Source organism: Scomber scombrus, chromosome 10, assembly GCF_963691925.1.
Source record: "Scomber scombrus chromosome 10, fScoSco1.1, whole genome shotgun sequence".
In the NCBI taxonomy this organism is placed as follows: domain Eukaryota; kingdom Metazoa; phylum Chordata; class Actinopteri; order Scombriformes; family Scombridae; genus Scomber; species Scomber scombrus.
This window is the reverse complement of record NC_084979.1, coordinates 2,200,427-2,213,843: the sequence shown is the minus strand read 5'-3', so window position 1 is coordinate 2,213,843 and position 13,417 is coordinate 2,200,427. Positions and strand designations below refer to the sequence as shown.

The 13,417-nt window shown below is 40.3% G+C and overlaps 1 protein-coding gene across 1 annotated transcript; it reads left to right on the top strand.

Moving 5' to 3' along the window:
• The first annotated feature begins 298 nt into the window (after window positions 1-298).
• Window positions 299-6,224, top strand: lrrc38a (leucine rich repeat containing 38a). The gene is made up of 2 exons (XM_062427858.1): window positions 299-926; window positions 5,977-6,224. Exons 1-2 carry the CDS (start codon window positions 299-301, stop codon window positions 6,222-6,224), a joined length of 876 nt encoding a protein of 291 aa, XP_062283842.1.
• Window positions 6,225-13,417: the final 7,193 nt, after the last annotated feature.

The window sequence follows — 13,417 nt, the reverse complement described above, 5'->3', positions numbered from 1 at the left end:
TTCCCTCAAAGCCAGCAGGCTGCTATTTGATCCAGACTGCTTGTTACACGATCTCCTAGATAACAGCGCTCTTCGCTACTCGATGGCTCTTCAGGTTGTTCTCTCTTCGTGGTGCCGAGAGCGCAAAATCATGCCAGCCCCGGGACCCTGAACCTTCATGATCTGACCTTCCCTTTCCCTTCCCCTCCTGTGATCTTAACCTATCTTATCTTTCCGTCCGTCTCCCTGACCTCCCACCTCACCCTGTCAAGATCCCCCTCATCCCCATCTCCTGATTAATGCTGCCGCCCCCTTGACAATGTTACCATGCATTAATTGGCTGCAGCCTTTCCTTGCCTTGATCTCGTCCACCTTGCTTACGCGAGGTCACAACTGTCCATCCAGCTGTTTGTGTCCTGACCATCACACTGTGGACTGCGCTGGCAAAGGTCTAAGCAGAGTTCCGGAGTCCATTCCTTTAGATGTTCGCCGTCTCCTGCTCTCCAACAACTGGATTCCCTGGATCCCCTCTGATTTCCTAGTCCTCTACAGCGATCTAGTCTACCTGGACCTGAGGAATAACTCCCTTTCCCAGTTGGAACCAGGGACACTGAGCACCTCTTCCAGGCTGGTCTTCTTGGACTTGGGCAGCAACAACTTGACAGAAATCCCTTCAGGGACCTTTGGGGAGTCCAGGAGTCTAATCAAACTGCGTCTGGGGAACAATCCCTACTTAAGCATGGTAGGCAGGGATGCTTTCGTGGGGTTGACCTCTTTGAGGGTGCTGGAGCTAGAGAGGAATGGTCTTACAGAGCTGGACGTCGGGGTCCTGGAGCCCCTGCCCTCCCTCCGTATACTGCGTCTGGAGGGCAACCCCTGGCTCTGCAACTGTCACTTTGCCAAACTTTTTGAATGGCTAACACAGAATCTCCACAAGCTCCCAACGGGTAAGACATAAGTTTATTAAAGTACAATCTTTGTCATACGCCAACTTAATCCAATCATTTAAAAAGAATCTCTGTTGTAGTGTTTTGTAGTTAGAGATAGACTTAAGGATTGGGGTTCTATTAAAAACAAATCAATTCCCAGCTGAGGCAAAGATAGAAAACCTACAAGTCTTACTCTTCAATAGTTAACTGAGTGAGTAAATATCCAAATACATCTGAAATGTTTAACAGCATCATCACTTTCATCATAAATCATTTCAGATGAACACTTGTGTCTCTGGGAAATATTCCATTTCTCTTTTGGATTTGGATTATTCTTTATGATCTCTGCAAACTATGTGGCATGATCATCCCTAACGTACTGTTCATATTCTACATCCTCACAGTTTGGTGAATTTTGACCCTGTCTAAGAATCCCCTCATAAAAAGAGTCTATACCACATTTTAACCACAGATGTGTTCAGAAAGCATCAATAGTGGATCTGACTGATCAATAAATGTGATTAAACCTTGATTCATGTTTCAGAGAGCAGAAAAAACATCTACTATCACACAATATCATGTCCTGTTTTACCTAACACATGAACATATAACATAGCAATAATGATGGAAATGTATTTTATGTAAAGTGAAAATGACAAGAACTTAATGGAAGTGTGGGGTTTATTGTAGAACCATTAGAGCCATCAGTCTTCACTGTTTCATCATAAAAAGAAATCCTTATTAAAACTATTAACTATTCATTTCACTGAAACACATGTCAATAGATACGGGTGTAATATGACCCAGAACAGACTCAATGGACAAAGATTTGTAGCACCTATACAAAAGTATAACATTTTAAAATATTTTCATTTTTGTTCATTTTAGGCCACAAGTCACCAAATGTCAGAGTAAAAGACATTAAAGGTTTTTTTTTACAGTTGTCAAGGCAGATCAAATTTGACCCTGAACAGTATGTAAGGGTTATCTCACACTGTGCAGACAGACAATTGAACTATTGAACTATTGGTGGCAGTGGTTGCCTAAAGGTTAGAGAACTTGTGACTGTAGAGTCGTGGTTCAGTTCACCAGGCTGGCATGATAAATCTGGGTGGGTGAAAGTGAGGAAGCAGCACTTGCCCCTCTCCCATTAACACCACCGAGGTGCCCCTGAGCAAGGCCCTTAACCCCCCGACTGTTCCAGTGCAGCTGAATGACTCCACGGTGCTTAGTTCAGAATGGGGTTGTACTGGGCAGCTCCAGTTATGAATGTGTATCAGTGTGAATGTGACCAGGGAGTTGGTGAAAAAGACTGCAGCATTTCTGTCAGTGAAGTTGCCCTGAATAAAGGTGTGTCTAAAAAAAAGTGTCTAAATAATGTCATTTGTAATAAAGTCCTAAAAAGTCCTCATTTGTAAATTAGGGTTAGGGTTAGGGTTAGGGTTAGGGTTAGGGTTAGGTTTAAAAGCAGAGTGTCATAAAAGTCGATGAATCCTATATGTGGATTTGCATAAACTCAATCCACTCTTGGCATGTAGGTGTGTCTGCTATAATTCTGGTGCTCCATGCTAATAGCTTGGCATACATTATAGCTACGTCTATAATAACAGTGTTCAGAAAAGAACATAAAAATTATTTGTTTTCTGGAATTTTAAATAACATATCAACAGCACCCGTTGAGCTGTGGCTGACTGGTCAATGCAGACGTCTGTGGTCAGGGAGAAGATGTGAAACTCTTTGAAAAAAAAAAAAGTTAACTTAAGAACATTTACTTTCATTTACTATTCTAAAATGAGTTGTGTAGTAAAAACAAAGACGGGATATTTTGTTCTTTTCTAGGTTATTTTGCTGCCTCAATAAAGACAGATACAAATACAAATGCTGGCCTCTCTGCACATCCCTCGTCCACACTACTCACTGTAGTTTACTCAACAGTGAGTATTAAGTTGAGATTTCAGAGATTTTCACTCACTAATCGTCGTCATTATCCTCCATCACTGACAGCTGTGGAATCTAATTACTGTCATTTTTTTGCATCTATGAATGATGACACATTGCACTGTTGAATTTTGTGTCATTTTGCACTGAAGCTGACTAAAGTCATTTCATCCTCATCGTCATGGCTACAGTTGACTTTTTAGTTGACTAGTGAATAACAGCAACTTGCTTCAACACTATGGCAAAACAGAGAAATGACACGCTGTTGGTTCTTAACTGTGCCACAATGGGTCTTGAGTTTTAAATAACAACGATGACATACTGTGAACACGGTCCCCTTACTGTTTAGGTCGGTAAAGGCCAAAGGTGAAAGAGCGACATGCTTTATTCAGCAGTACAGCACATTTGATGCCATGACACCACAACACTGACACAGCTACCTATGTCTGGACTTCCTTTCTCACAGTATAAAGACACACTATCCACCTTTACTCCACAAACAAACAAACACACACACACACACACACACACACACACACACACACACACACACACACACACACACACACACACACACACACACACACATGGCTAAAGCACTCATGTAAAAGAACTTGACAGTTTCTGGAAATTCTGTGTAGAGTCACATTTACTTTTATGTCCGTGGGTCTGGTTGCTTTAAGAATGGTGTGTGTGTGTTCACTGATGGATATGCAGTATGTGCCTTGTTGTTTGTATTTTGTGTGGCTGTCAACATGTGTATGCACACCAATCTTTTTCCCCTGAGCACATACATTTGCACAAATGCTTTAACCATGTATTTCTGCATGTGTGCACTTTTACATGTTTGCGCACACACATTTTTGTGCATATATGTCTGTGTGTCCTTGTGCATGTGGACCAGGTGCATATGAATGTATATACATGTGTTCATATGCCTGTGTGTGTTCCTGCATGTGTCTTTGTGCACATGCTATAATGAAGATATTTCAGTGGCTGACTCCATTTACTGATGCTTGTGTGTTTGTTGTTTTTTTAAATTTACTATATTTTTTTGTTGTGAATGTGTATGTTTTTTGTGAGTGTCTGTCTCTCTCACGCCTGTGTGAGCATCAGTCTGGCTGCGTCTTGTAGCACCACGTGACTGGAATATCACCAAGCGATGAGGTCACTGAGTCCCTTTTCATGTGGAAAACCCCTTCTGGTCTTACAATGACTCACACACACACACACATACACACTACACACACACACACACACACACGCACACACAAACAAACACATACACACTTGACAATGATATCTAGTGACTCTCGGGAACAGCAGCACTACATTGGAAGCAGGATAAAATGGATGTGCTTCTCTCTACACAATGGACAAAATGTTTTCTAGGTGTTACAATGCATTAGTACAGAAAACACACTACTATGTTCACAAAGCATGGCTTGTAGAAATTATAAGAAATATAAATCCAAAATAATATAATGTTTTGGGGAAAACAGGCTATTTTTGATGTTTAGCCTTTGAGTTAAAATATGTATGTAATAATAATATCTCCTGTGGATATATTCTGACCTGTTGGTGCAAGAAGTTATAGAGTAGCAATGCAGCTCACACAGACAGTCTTCGTAGATACACTGTAGACTTGCTGTAGGCTATGCTGGTAGTAATGTCTAACATCTAAACAGTATGACTATGGCTACAGTAGCTACACAGATACCACCATGGCAAACCAGACAAAGCACCTAATTGCTCAATGGCCCCACCAATTCAAGGGCTCTCAGAGCTCCATGCACACTGTAACTCAACTAGTTTGTGGAATTGTAATTGAGATTTTGTTAGGGGGTTATGCACCAGTGAAGCAGAAAATTAAATGACACAAGTTCTTAAACCTGCATTAATAGATCCACTACGGCCACATTGGGGAAGTGAAAATTGGCTGCAGTCAAAGCCGCGTGCAGTGATATACGATATCTCACACTTCACACACATCAGACGGAGCGGTAGCCGTGGTATCGCAACTAGAAGTCAGTCGGCACAGATCTGAATTATCAGGGTTATCAGATGCTGTGTGAATATTATTTCCTGTGTGCAATGAAAAAAAAAAGAGTCATAATTAAAATAGGAGGAAAATCTATTGTGGCGCAAATGCTCGTGGCTTATATGAATAGATTTCACTGGACCCACAAAATCCAGGAAAAAATTGTCGTAAATTTTGTTTGTGATTCCTATGGTTAAAAAATGATAGACCCAAAACCTAAAATGTGTTGTTATAGCACCACAATCTGGCCAGGTGAAAATAAGAACATTAAAAAATCACAAGATATAATCTGAAAGCATAGTTCCATTCACTTCACTGATAACTATTGATCTGGGGGGGAGCGAGCTGCTGCATACAACTGCTCTTACAGAGATAAATAAAGCTGTATTGAATTGAATTTAGAAGGGCAGTAGTCCATGACAGAAATAGACAAAGCAGCATGTGCACTATGGGGCCTGTGAAAGGAGTACTGAGTTCCTAAGGTCTTCCTAAGGTTGTAACAACTGAAATGACTCAAAAGTGTTCCAACTTGCAAATATGCTCATTGTGGACCAATAGCAACTATATTCACTGATGTGTTCGCACTGCCTTACAGCTCATGTTACTTTAAGGAGTCTGTAATTTAGAGTTAGGCGTGATCCAGATAGAGAGCATGTGATTGTTTGTGTGTAGGTGTATTAAACAACTGTGTGGGGGAAGAGCTTACAGTTTAAGTTCAATTGTATGGGCTGTTTTTCTCTGCCATTGCTGTGTAAGAGCACTAAAAGCAGATCTAAAAAAAATCTTAACAAGACTTTAATAAGACCTCATGGTCTTCTTGGACTTGGGCAGCAACAACTTGACAGAAATCCCTTCAGGGACCTTTGGGGAGTCCAGGAGTCTAATCAAACTGCGTCTAATCAAGACCTAAATATTAAGCCATGACCAGGTTAGATTAGGGTTAGGGTTCTTGCGTTTTTAATGCAATACTTTATTTGGTCTGAATGCCCACTTAAAAATGAGTTATGAGCCATGCTGACACAGGAATGACTTTTAAAAAGGCCTCAGTTGTTTGTCAGCTAGTTTACTTGTTGTGTTCTCTCTTACCAGGTATGGAAGGGATAGAGTGCTCCCTGCCTCTGGATGGACGCCGTGTTCCCCTGAGTTTACTCTCTGAAGAAAGTTTCCGGGAGTGCAGGGGTATCCTCAGCCTCACCGACTACCTCATTGTCATCTTCTCTGGCATCTCTGTCTCTATTGCGGCCATAGTGGCCAGCTTCTTCCTCGCTTCCACGGTCCACTGCTTCCAGCGTCTCAGCAAGGGAAGCAAAGCAGATGAGGAGGAAGGGAATGACTGATGGGGGCAGGGAAAAGGACTGCATCAAATGCGAGTGTTTCACCAAAAAAAAAAAAACTCTTGCTCAGAGGTCCTCTTGGTATCTTGGGATAAAGCTCGACAAAACATGAGAGCAAGGGGTGAGGGATAGAGTGAAAAATGAAAAGGAAAATGCCACACCGAGAAAGCTCTTACCATGTCAAACCCAAGATCATACTTGAGCTATCCTGAGAATCACACAATGGTTTGGGAGATGTCAGCTATTCTTGAATCATTGTGAACAGATATCGCATTTACCGAATGTAGCGATTTCTACTTCTGTGTACAGAAACAAATGTAGAGATACCGATCAGTGATGGCTTTTGTTAGAAACGAAAGCTCTGTAGCGTTGTGCAGTGCTCAAGGCATTCTTGTAAAATGTATGCATATAAGATGAGATTGGTACATTTATTCTATATGGAGATAGAGGGACAATCATTTGTGGTAGTGCTGGGACTACTACAAGAAATAAAAGATCATGCAAGCATTGCCAGGGAACTACAAATAATGTCTCCACCAAGTGAAAGAAGTCACAGTAGGAGCTGGCCGGTAAAAGCACAGTCCTTTGTAGTTGGTCCTATTCTGTAAAGGTCTTCACATATCTGACAATAAACACCCAACCCAAAAAAGATCTGTGGCTTATGCCAAGATCAGACCACAGGATATTTTTATCTTTTGAGATGGAGATGGTCACTGTGTCATGTTAGGTGATCATAGATTCATAAATGTTGCCATCACTCGGGTGATCTACATGGCGGATTACACGATGGACGCCAACAAATCTTAGCTTCCAATCTTTCTCTTGGCAATCAACAACATCTCTTCTCTTTTCTTCTTCTTCTTTCTGTTACAGAAACAACATGCCACAGAATAGAAGGGAAAAAAAGTCAAAGCAGCTGAGGTTTGCATGTAAAGTAATAGTAGAAAATGGTTGATACTTTGACCCATAGTCTGCAATGCATTTCAGTTACAAATGCATGGGTAATTTGAAGTCTGAGTCATGAGAGCACAATCTGCTACAAACATCTGGTATGGGTCAGTTTCATGGGTTTTCCTGAGGTTCAGAACTGCCCAAGACCTCTACTGAGAGGGTGCACAGGAACAGCTGGTGGCTATGTGCCTTGGCCAACAACATCTTGGTTGTTGAAAGAGAGTTGTCAGGATTTAAAAAATAATCTTCCTGAAATGTTCATACACTCTCAATTCACAGCATAGCTTTTATTTTACATGATATTTTATTATATTCCAGTACAGAAACAAATGCTTCATTTTGAACCTCAAGATATACAGTATTTAAAACTGAACCTGGGAACCTTCGGCAGACTGAAACGGTCTGCCGAATGATGAGTCTAATCATTTCAGCCTACCACAGGCTACATCATGTTCAAATAATCTTTATTGTCATTCAAGACTATACAAGAATGCACAGGAGAATGAAATTGTGTTTCTCACACCAGGATGTACAACAAAGAAAAGAGATAAAAAGTATACACAAGATATAGTGTCTGACTACTGTCCATTTTATCTACTGATTAAACACTGGCTAAGTCTATCTTGTCATACACAAAACATCTATTGGTGAACAGGCAGAGATTCTAATGTTTCATTTGCCACTAACCTTGATGATAGATCTTCTTGGATGAATACCAACAACTTTATGCCCCTCACTTTGGGTTTCCAAATGGTTTTCTGGGTGCTGGAGGGTTGTGGATATAGTTCTACGCAACTATAGTTCTAAACTATATCCAACAAATTAGATTTTTGTGGAACCTGGTTGCAGAGCTTTGTTCCCATTCTGCATAAAAAGCATTAGTGAGCTCAGGCCTGGCTGTCAGTCAGAATTCCACTTCATCCTAAAGGTGTTAGATGGGGTTAAGGTTAGGGCTCTGTGTAGGACAATTCTTCCACATCAGACTTGGACAAGCATTTCCTTGTGGAGCTGGCTTTGTGCACAGTGGCACTGTCATATTGAAATGGGTATTGTTCATTTTCTGAGACCACTCCCTCTGAAGGGTCTTAGTGCGTTTGTTTTGGTCTGTACCCAAGTACGATTGCTGTGTTCAGATCTGCCCAAACTAATTATACTGAGGAAACCAACTGGACTACACAATACTGGTTTGAAAACGCCCTGAAATGTATTGTCTTGCTTTGTTTGCTGTCAAATCATATTTGATTAAATGTTTTGCACAGTGTGTAAGTCATTCCATGCAGAGGGACATTACTTAATATTAACTAACTCTGCATAGACAAGTTTCATCATATTGTAGCTGCCTGGTTTCTCACTGCCATGTTTCTCACTCTTTACCTACTAAAGGGAAAAGGAGAGACTCTGTATGTATGTCCTTTGCGTATCTCTTGAACCATTCATCTGATTGACTCCACACTTGGTGGGTTTATGGCTGGGGACCCAAGGGAGTGCAGTGTTGGATTTGGTGTAACTTGGACACATGATAAGTTTCATATTAATCAGACTAATTCCAGCATATCAGTGAGAGACTAAAGATGACATAACGCAAGTCGGAGAAAAGTGCTTTAAAAAGAAAAAAGTAGACAGCGAAAACAGAGCTTTTAAACAAGAATGGACACTCTGACCCCTGGTCTAGACTAAATTGTAGCATTAGCAGCATGTGTAGCAGATCAGCAGCAAGTGACTACACAGGAGGCATTCAGGTACATGGTTGAGCATGGGTCACTTACGTTTTGGAAGTGCTCTGAGTAAAACAGAAAAAAAAATTCATTTCAAAACCAGTTTGTCTCATGTGCTCTGAGACTGTGGTGATAGTGAAGTACCACTACAGACAAAGCACACATCTTTGGAGCAAACATACCCATTCAAATCTGGACTGAAGGCACAGAAACAGGAATGTTCTAAGAACCCATTATGATCAATCCATTATTTTTCTTTTTTCTTTTTCTTTTTAAATGCAGCCCTTCCTTTAGGTTACTTGAAATGAAGTAAATAACATGTATTTACAATTAGAGTACACACCTCACATCAACTGCATTCAGGTCAAGCAGTAGGCCCATTCTGAACAGGCACTGCATTTGCATTGTCAATGTAAAGAAATGCCACAGATAGACAGCATAACATTCATTGGTTGTAGCAAAGCAGCTTCCACCAAAAGCTAAAGCAGAAGTGCCTTAAGATGACAAATAGCCAGTGACTTGAATGTCTATAAGAATTTCAGTCATGAAATTCCAATCCACATCATCACTCACTCACCACTCCACTATCACTATCCGCTATCACTGAGGACACTCAGGTCATCTCTTTTGCATTTTTTCAGGGAATTTGGGGTTTTAGCAACTGACTGCTGAAACACCATTCAGTGCTTCATGTTGGGAAATCAAATGGTAAATCTTTATTTTATCCAGGTCCATAATTTCATAATAACGTTTTAGGAGGTTTCCTGGAAGTTGTGAGACACTTCAATTTTCATAGTTGTATTGAGTTTATATTATATAATATATAATTATTTTCTCTTGGTTAACAATTTGTTAAGAATGTAATTTATTCAGATGTTTTGCAGTATATTTATTAATTAAAAGATAAACTATGAATTTAACAAACTTACAATTATGAACCCAAACATAATGAACTTAACTTTTTCAATTTTTTCGTGTACGTTGTATGAAATTGCACCACCCTCTCTGTAAAATGTCTTAAACAACTGTTAGTGACCTGCTAATTATTCAGAAAACTTCCTAGATATTAGTATAACATTAAAGGACCTGTACAATAAAAAGTGTTACAGGAGTATCCTTGAAAGAATTCAAACAAATTAAGTGGGATTGGGGAGACTGACTTTGACTCAGTATTTCTAAAACTGACCCTAGCTTCAATAACTATTTCATTTATTATAATGGGTTTCTTGATAGAGAAAGACAATAATTGCTCCATTAATTAGAAGAAAAGGCTTGAGGGTCTTCTCAAAAATGTTCTTGTTGGTATCCCATAGTCACTAGTCCATATTTTTCCACATTATATTTAAATGGTATTCACAGCATCAAATAATATATTCTATACCAACCCTGTCTCGTAGAAATTACATTTATAGATGATTAAATTGCAACAGCAGGAAACATAATGTCATATTTAATGTAACTGTTGGGTGTGACATAGTAACAAATTCGGCCTCAATATCATTAGGTCCTAGGCTGTGAGTTTCAACATTTCAAATAACTTAAAAAAGGCCAAGAGGATATAAATGAGAAATTTTGCAGCACAGGAGTTCCTACCATCACTCATGCCAGCACAAGAATACAACACATTTACTTGCTTCAGTCTAGATTTTGATGACTAAGTCCATTGCAAGAATGATATCCTGTATTTGCTTACTGGTGTAGCATCATTCCCTCTGGCTAATGCTTTATGGCAAGCCTACCAGTGCACAGTTAGCATTGGTTTGTTAGCTCAGCTAATGTGTCAGTAGCAATCAAACTCTTATGGTACATAAATAGCTCTAACTAAACCCTGTAATACTAGCGCTAACGTCACATGTTGTGGTGTGACTAGTTCAGTGGAATATTGTAAGTTTCCCTTCCTTTTCAGTTAGCATTTCTATGACTGCTACCCCACCAATGGATCAGAAACAAAGATTAAAGAGGCTGCTTCCTACCTGTGTACCCTATGTCATCTCCATCTCAGGCAAGGATCCTCATCCCATGTGCATAGCTTATATGGGTGCTAAACCCAACCAAGCGTCACTAGGTGACCACCAGTCATGTTCCTACTGTGTGTCAATACTTGATAGGATCCTGGAAACGAGCCTGAGTATGGCAGTAGCCAATAACCAGGACCCTTGCCTGTCAGGAGGCACTCAGCAGCTACGACCTACCAGTCGTAGGTCACCCCAAGCTGGGGGTAATAGATGGATGCCATGGACTTTCACTTTTTCTAGAAGCCCATGGTCGTGAGGATGAAAAGGGCAAAGTCAGCTCTGACCTCATGATAGGGATGATATGGAGGAAAGAGAGGATTACTCCACCTTTCTTGTCCAACAGTCCAGACCCCCCAGTGCAACCAAGGCAGTTCTGGTAGTGGATTATTACAGTAATCCAGACTAGTTGACACAGTAGCATATATGAGGTTTGCATCATTAAGGGTACAGGCCCCAACCTCCCAGTTACCAGGTCCCTGGTTCCTTTCTGGGATCTGTCAATTGTGTTGGACAACGTCTCTCATCACCCATTTGAGCATGGGGGCGGTAGGGATTACGTTTTTCTCCATTACAGTAAAACTGTATTGCTCTTAGCTGTAACCACCGCCAAGCATGTCAGTGATTTATAGGTTTTATCTCTTATCCGCCCCTCCTGCTTGCAGTTTGATGCGGGACAGTTTTGTTGCAGCCAGCCTGGCTGGGACTCACACTTTTATATGGCTTTACAGGCTGGATGTCTAAGGGCCATATTTGGCACATGCAGTGTTGGAAGCCAGCACACCAGGGTCTGTGTGAAAATCTACTCTGCTACAGGTGGTTTATGGCTGAGGGAGATTTTATGCAACCCACCAGGCCAACAAAGTTTGTGTTATGTTTTTGTTTTTGTGTGAATTTTCCCTGTCTTTCACTTGATTCTTCACAATGTCTCTCACTGCTAACTTAAAATAGTTTCCCATCTCGAAGGGAACAACATTCTTCTAAAAAAAAAACCTCATCAGAGGAGCAATGATTTAAGACCAATGGTAGTGGTATAAGTATTTGGGCTCAGTACTGGTCTATACTGGGAATGAATGGTGGAATCGATATGTAATCCCACATTTGAAAGGGCTTTACTTGACATGATTACTGAAGATTAAATAGAAGGATAATATGAGGACATGTGGGTGACAGAGGATAACAGAAAATATGTAATAAAGATGTTTTGCTTTGAAATGTGAATGCTGTGAGTTTGATTTGTCCATGTATTGATTAAATTGATTGGGAGATTTATTTATTGACATAATACTCAGTATTATGGAGGTCAAACATTATAATAATATAATATATAATATATAATATATAATAGAAGCATGATCAAACAATGGTTCCTGGAAGAAATCAATTTAACATAAATTACTTAAACAGACATACAAGCGGAATAAAAATGACCTCCCCCTGAACTGCAGACTTGGACCATTCCATGATGTGTTCACCATCATCAAGTTCCTGTTTTTGTGAATGCAGCGCACTTTTGCTATTTTCGTGGCTCACAGGGGCCACCTGTACCACACTTGGATATGGGGTGGGTTCAGAAAGAATACATGATGCTGGATTACATGTACATAACATGTATGATAATAGTAGTTTACTCAATAGTGAGCAGTATATTGAGATTGACACTTCCTAATCATAATCCTTTCACATCATTACTGTCAGCTATAGAGTCCCACAATGGTATATTTTACATTTATGAAATGCATAATAATGCATATACTGTAAAGTGCATTTCATTGTGGGGTTGTTAATTGAAAGCCACAACACCTACAACACCTTTCAAACCAGTGAATTTGCACAGGTGGGGCCATTCTGCAGGATGTGTGGTGGAAGAGGAACAATGATACACATACTATTTGGATACAAAACAGCACTGACCTAGGGAAGATACAGATGGCATCATGAGAGCATCCTAACAACGCTTACTAACATCCTGGAAGAGGAAGGATGAAAGAAACATCAAGTCAAGTGTTGGCATGGGCCAACAGCTGGTTCATGACTGTAAAAACAAGGAGTGACAAACATAGATGCTTTTCCCATCCAATATTTGTAATTGACTAGACATCAGATTCCTCCAGAAGCTGAAGGAAAGCTTGTTTTCATCAATGTTCAGAATTAAACTAACTCCACTTGCTGCTTCTTCTTTATGTTCATGTTCAGCAACAGTGAAAAGCAGCCGCGCAGTGCCATAGCTTTGGGTCTGTCCTGTAGGTCCTGTGGGCTGCCTCTGCTTCAGCACAGCCCCACATACTTCTGCTCCTCAAAACTGGTATTTGAATGTAACAGTATCACTACAGTTATTTTTACGGGTGAGTGGAGCAGTTTATGCAGCTTGCTCCAATGTTTTATAATGATAAGCGCATCATAAATTGAGAATATGTGCATATTTACACCTGATGAACAGCTGTGGCAATTTCTTTAATACCAGATCGGTCAGGATCTTACAGTGATTAATGCTCTGTGCTCTGCTACATCTACACAA

Excerpts from the sequence above, each read along its gene's own strand:
- lrrc38a (XM_062427858.1), top strand. The coding sequence starts at position 299 with ATGTTACCATGCATTAATTGGCTGCAGCCTTTCCTTGCCTTGATCTCG. Across the intron at positions 927-5,976 it reads TCTCCACAAGCTCCCAACGG|GTATGGAAGGGATAGAGTGC; the intron begins GTAAGACATAAG and ends CTCTCTTACCAG.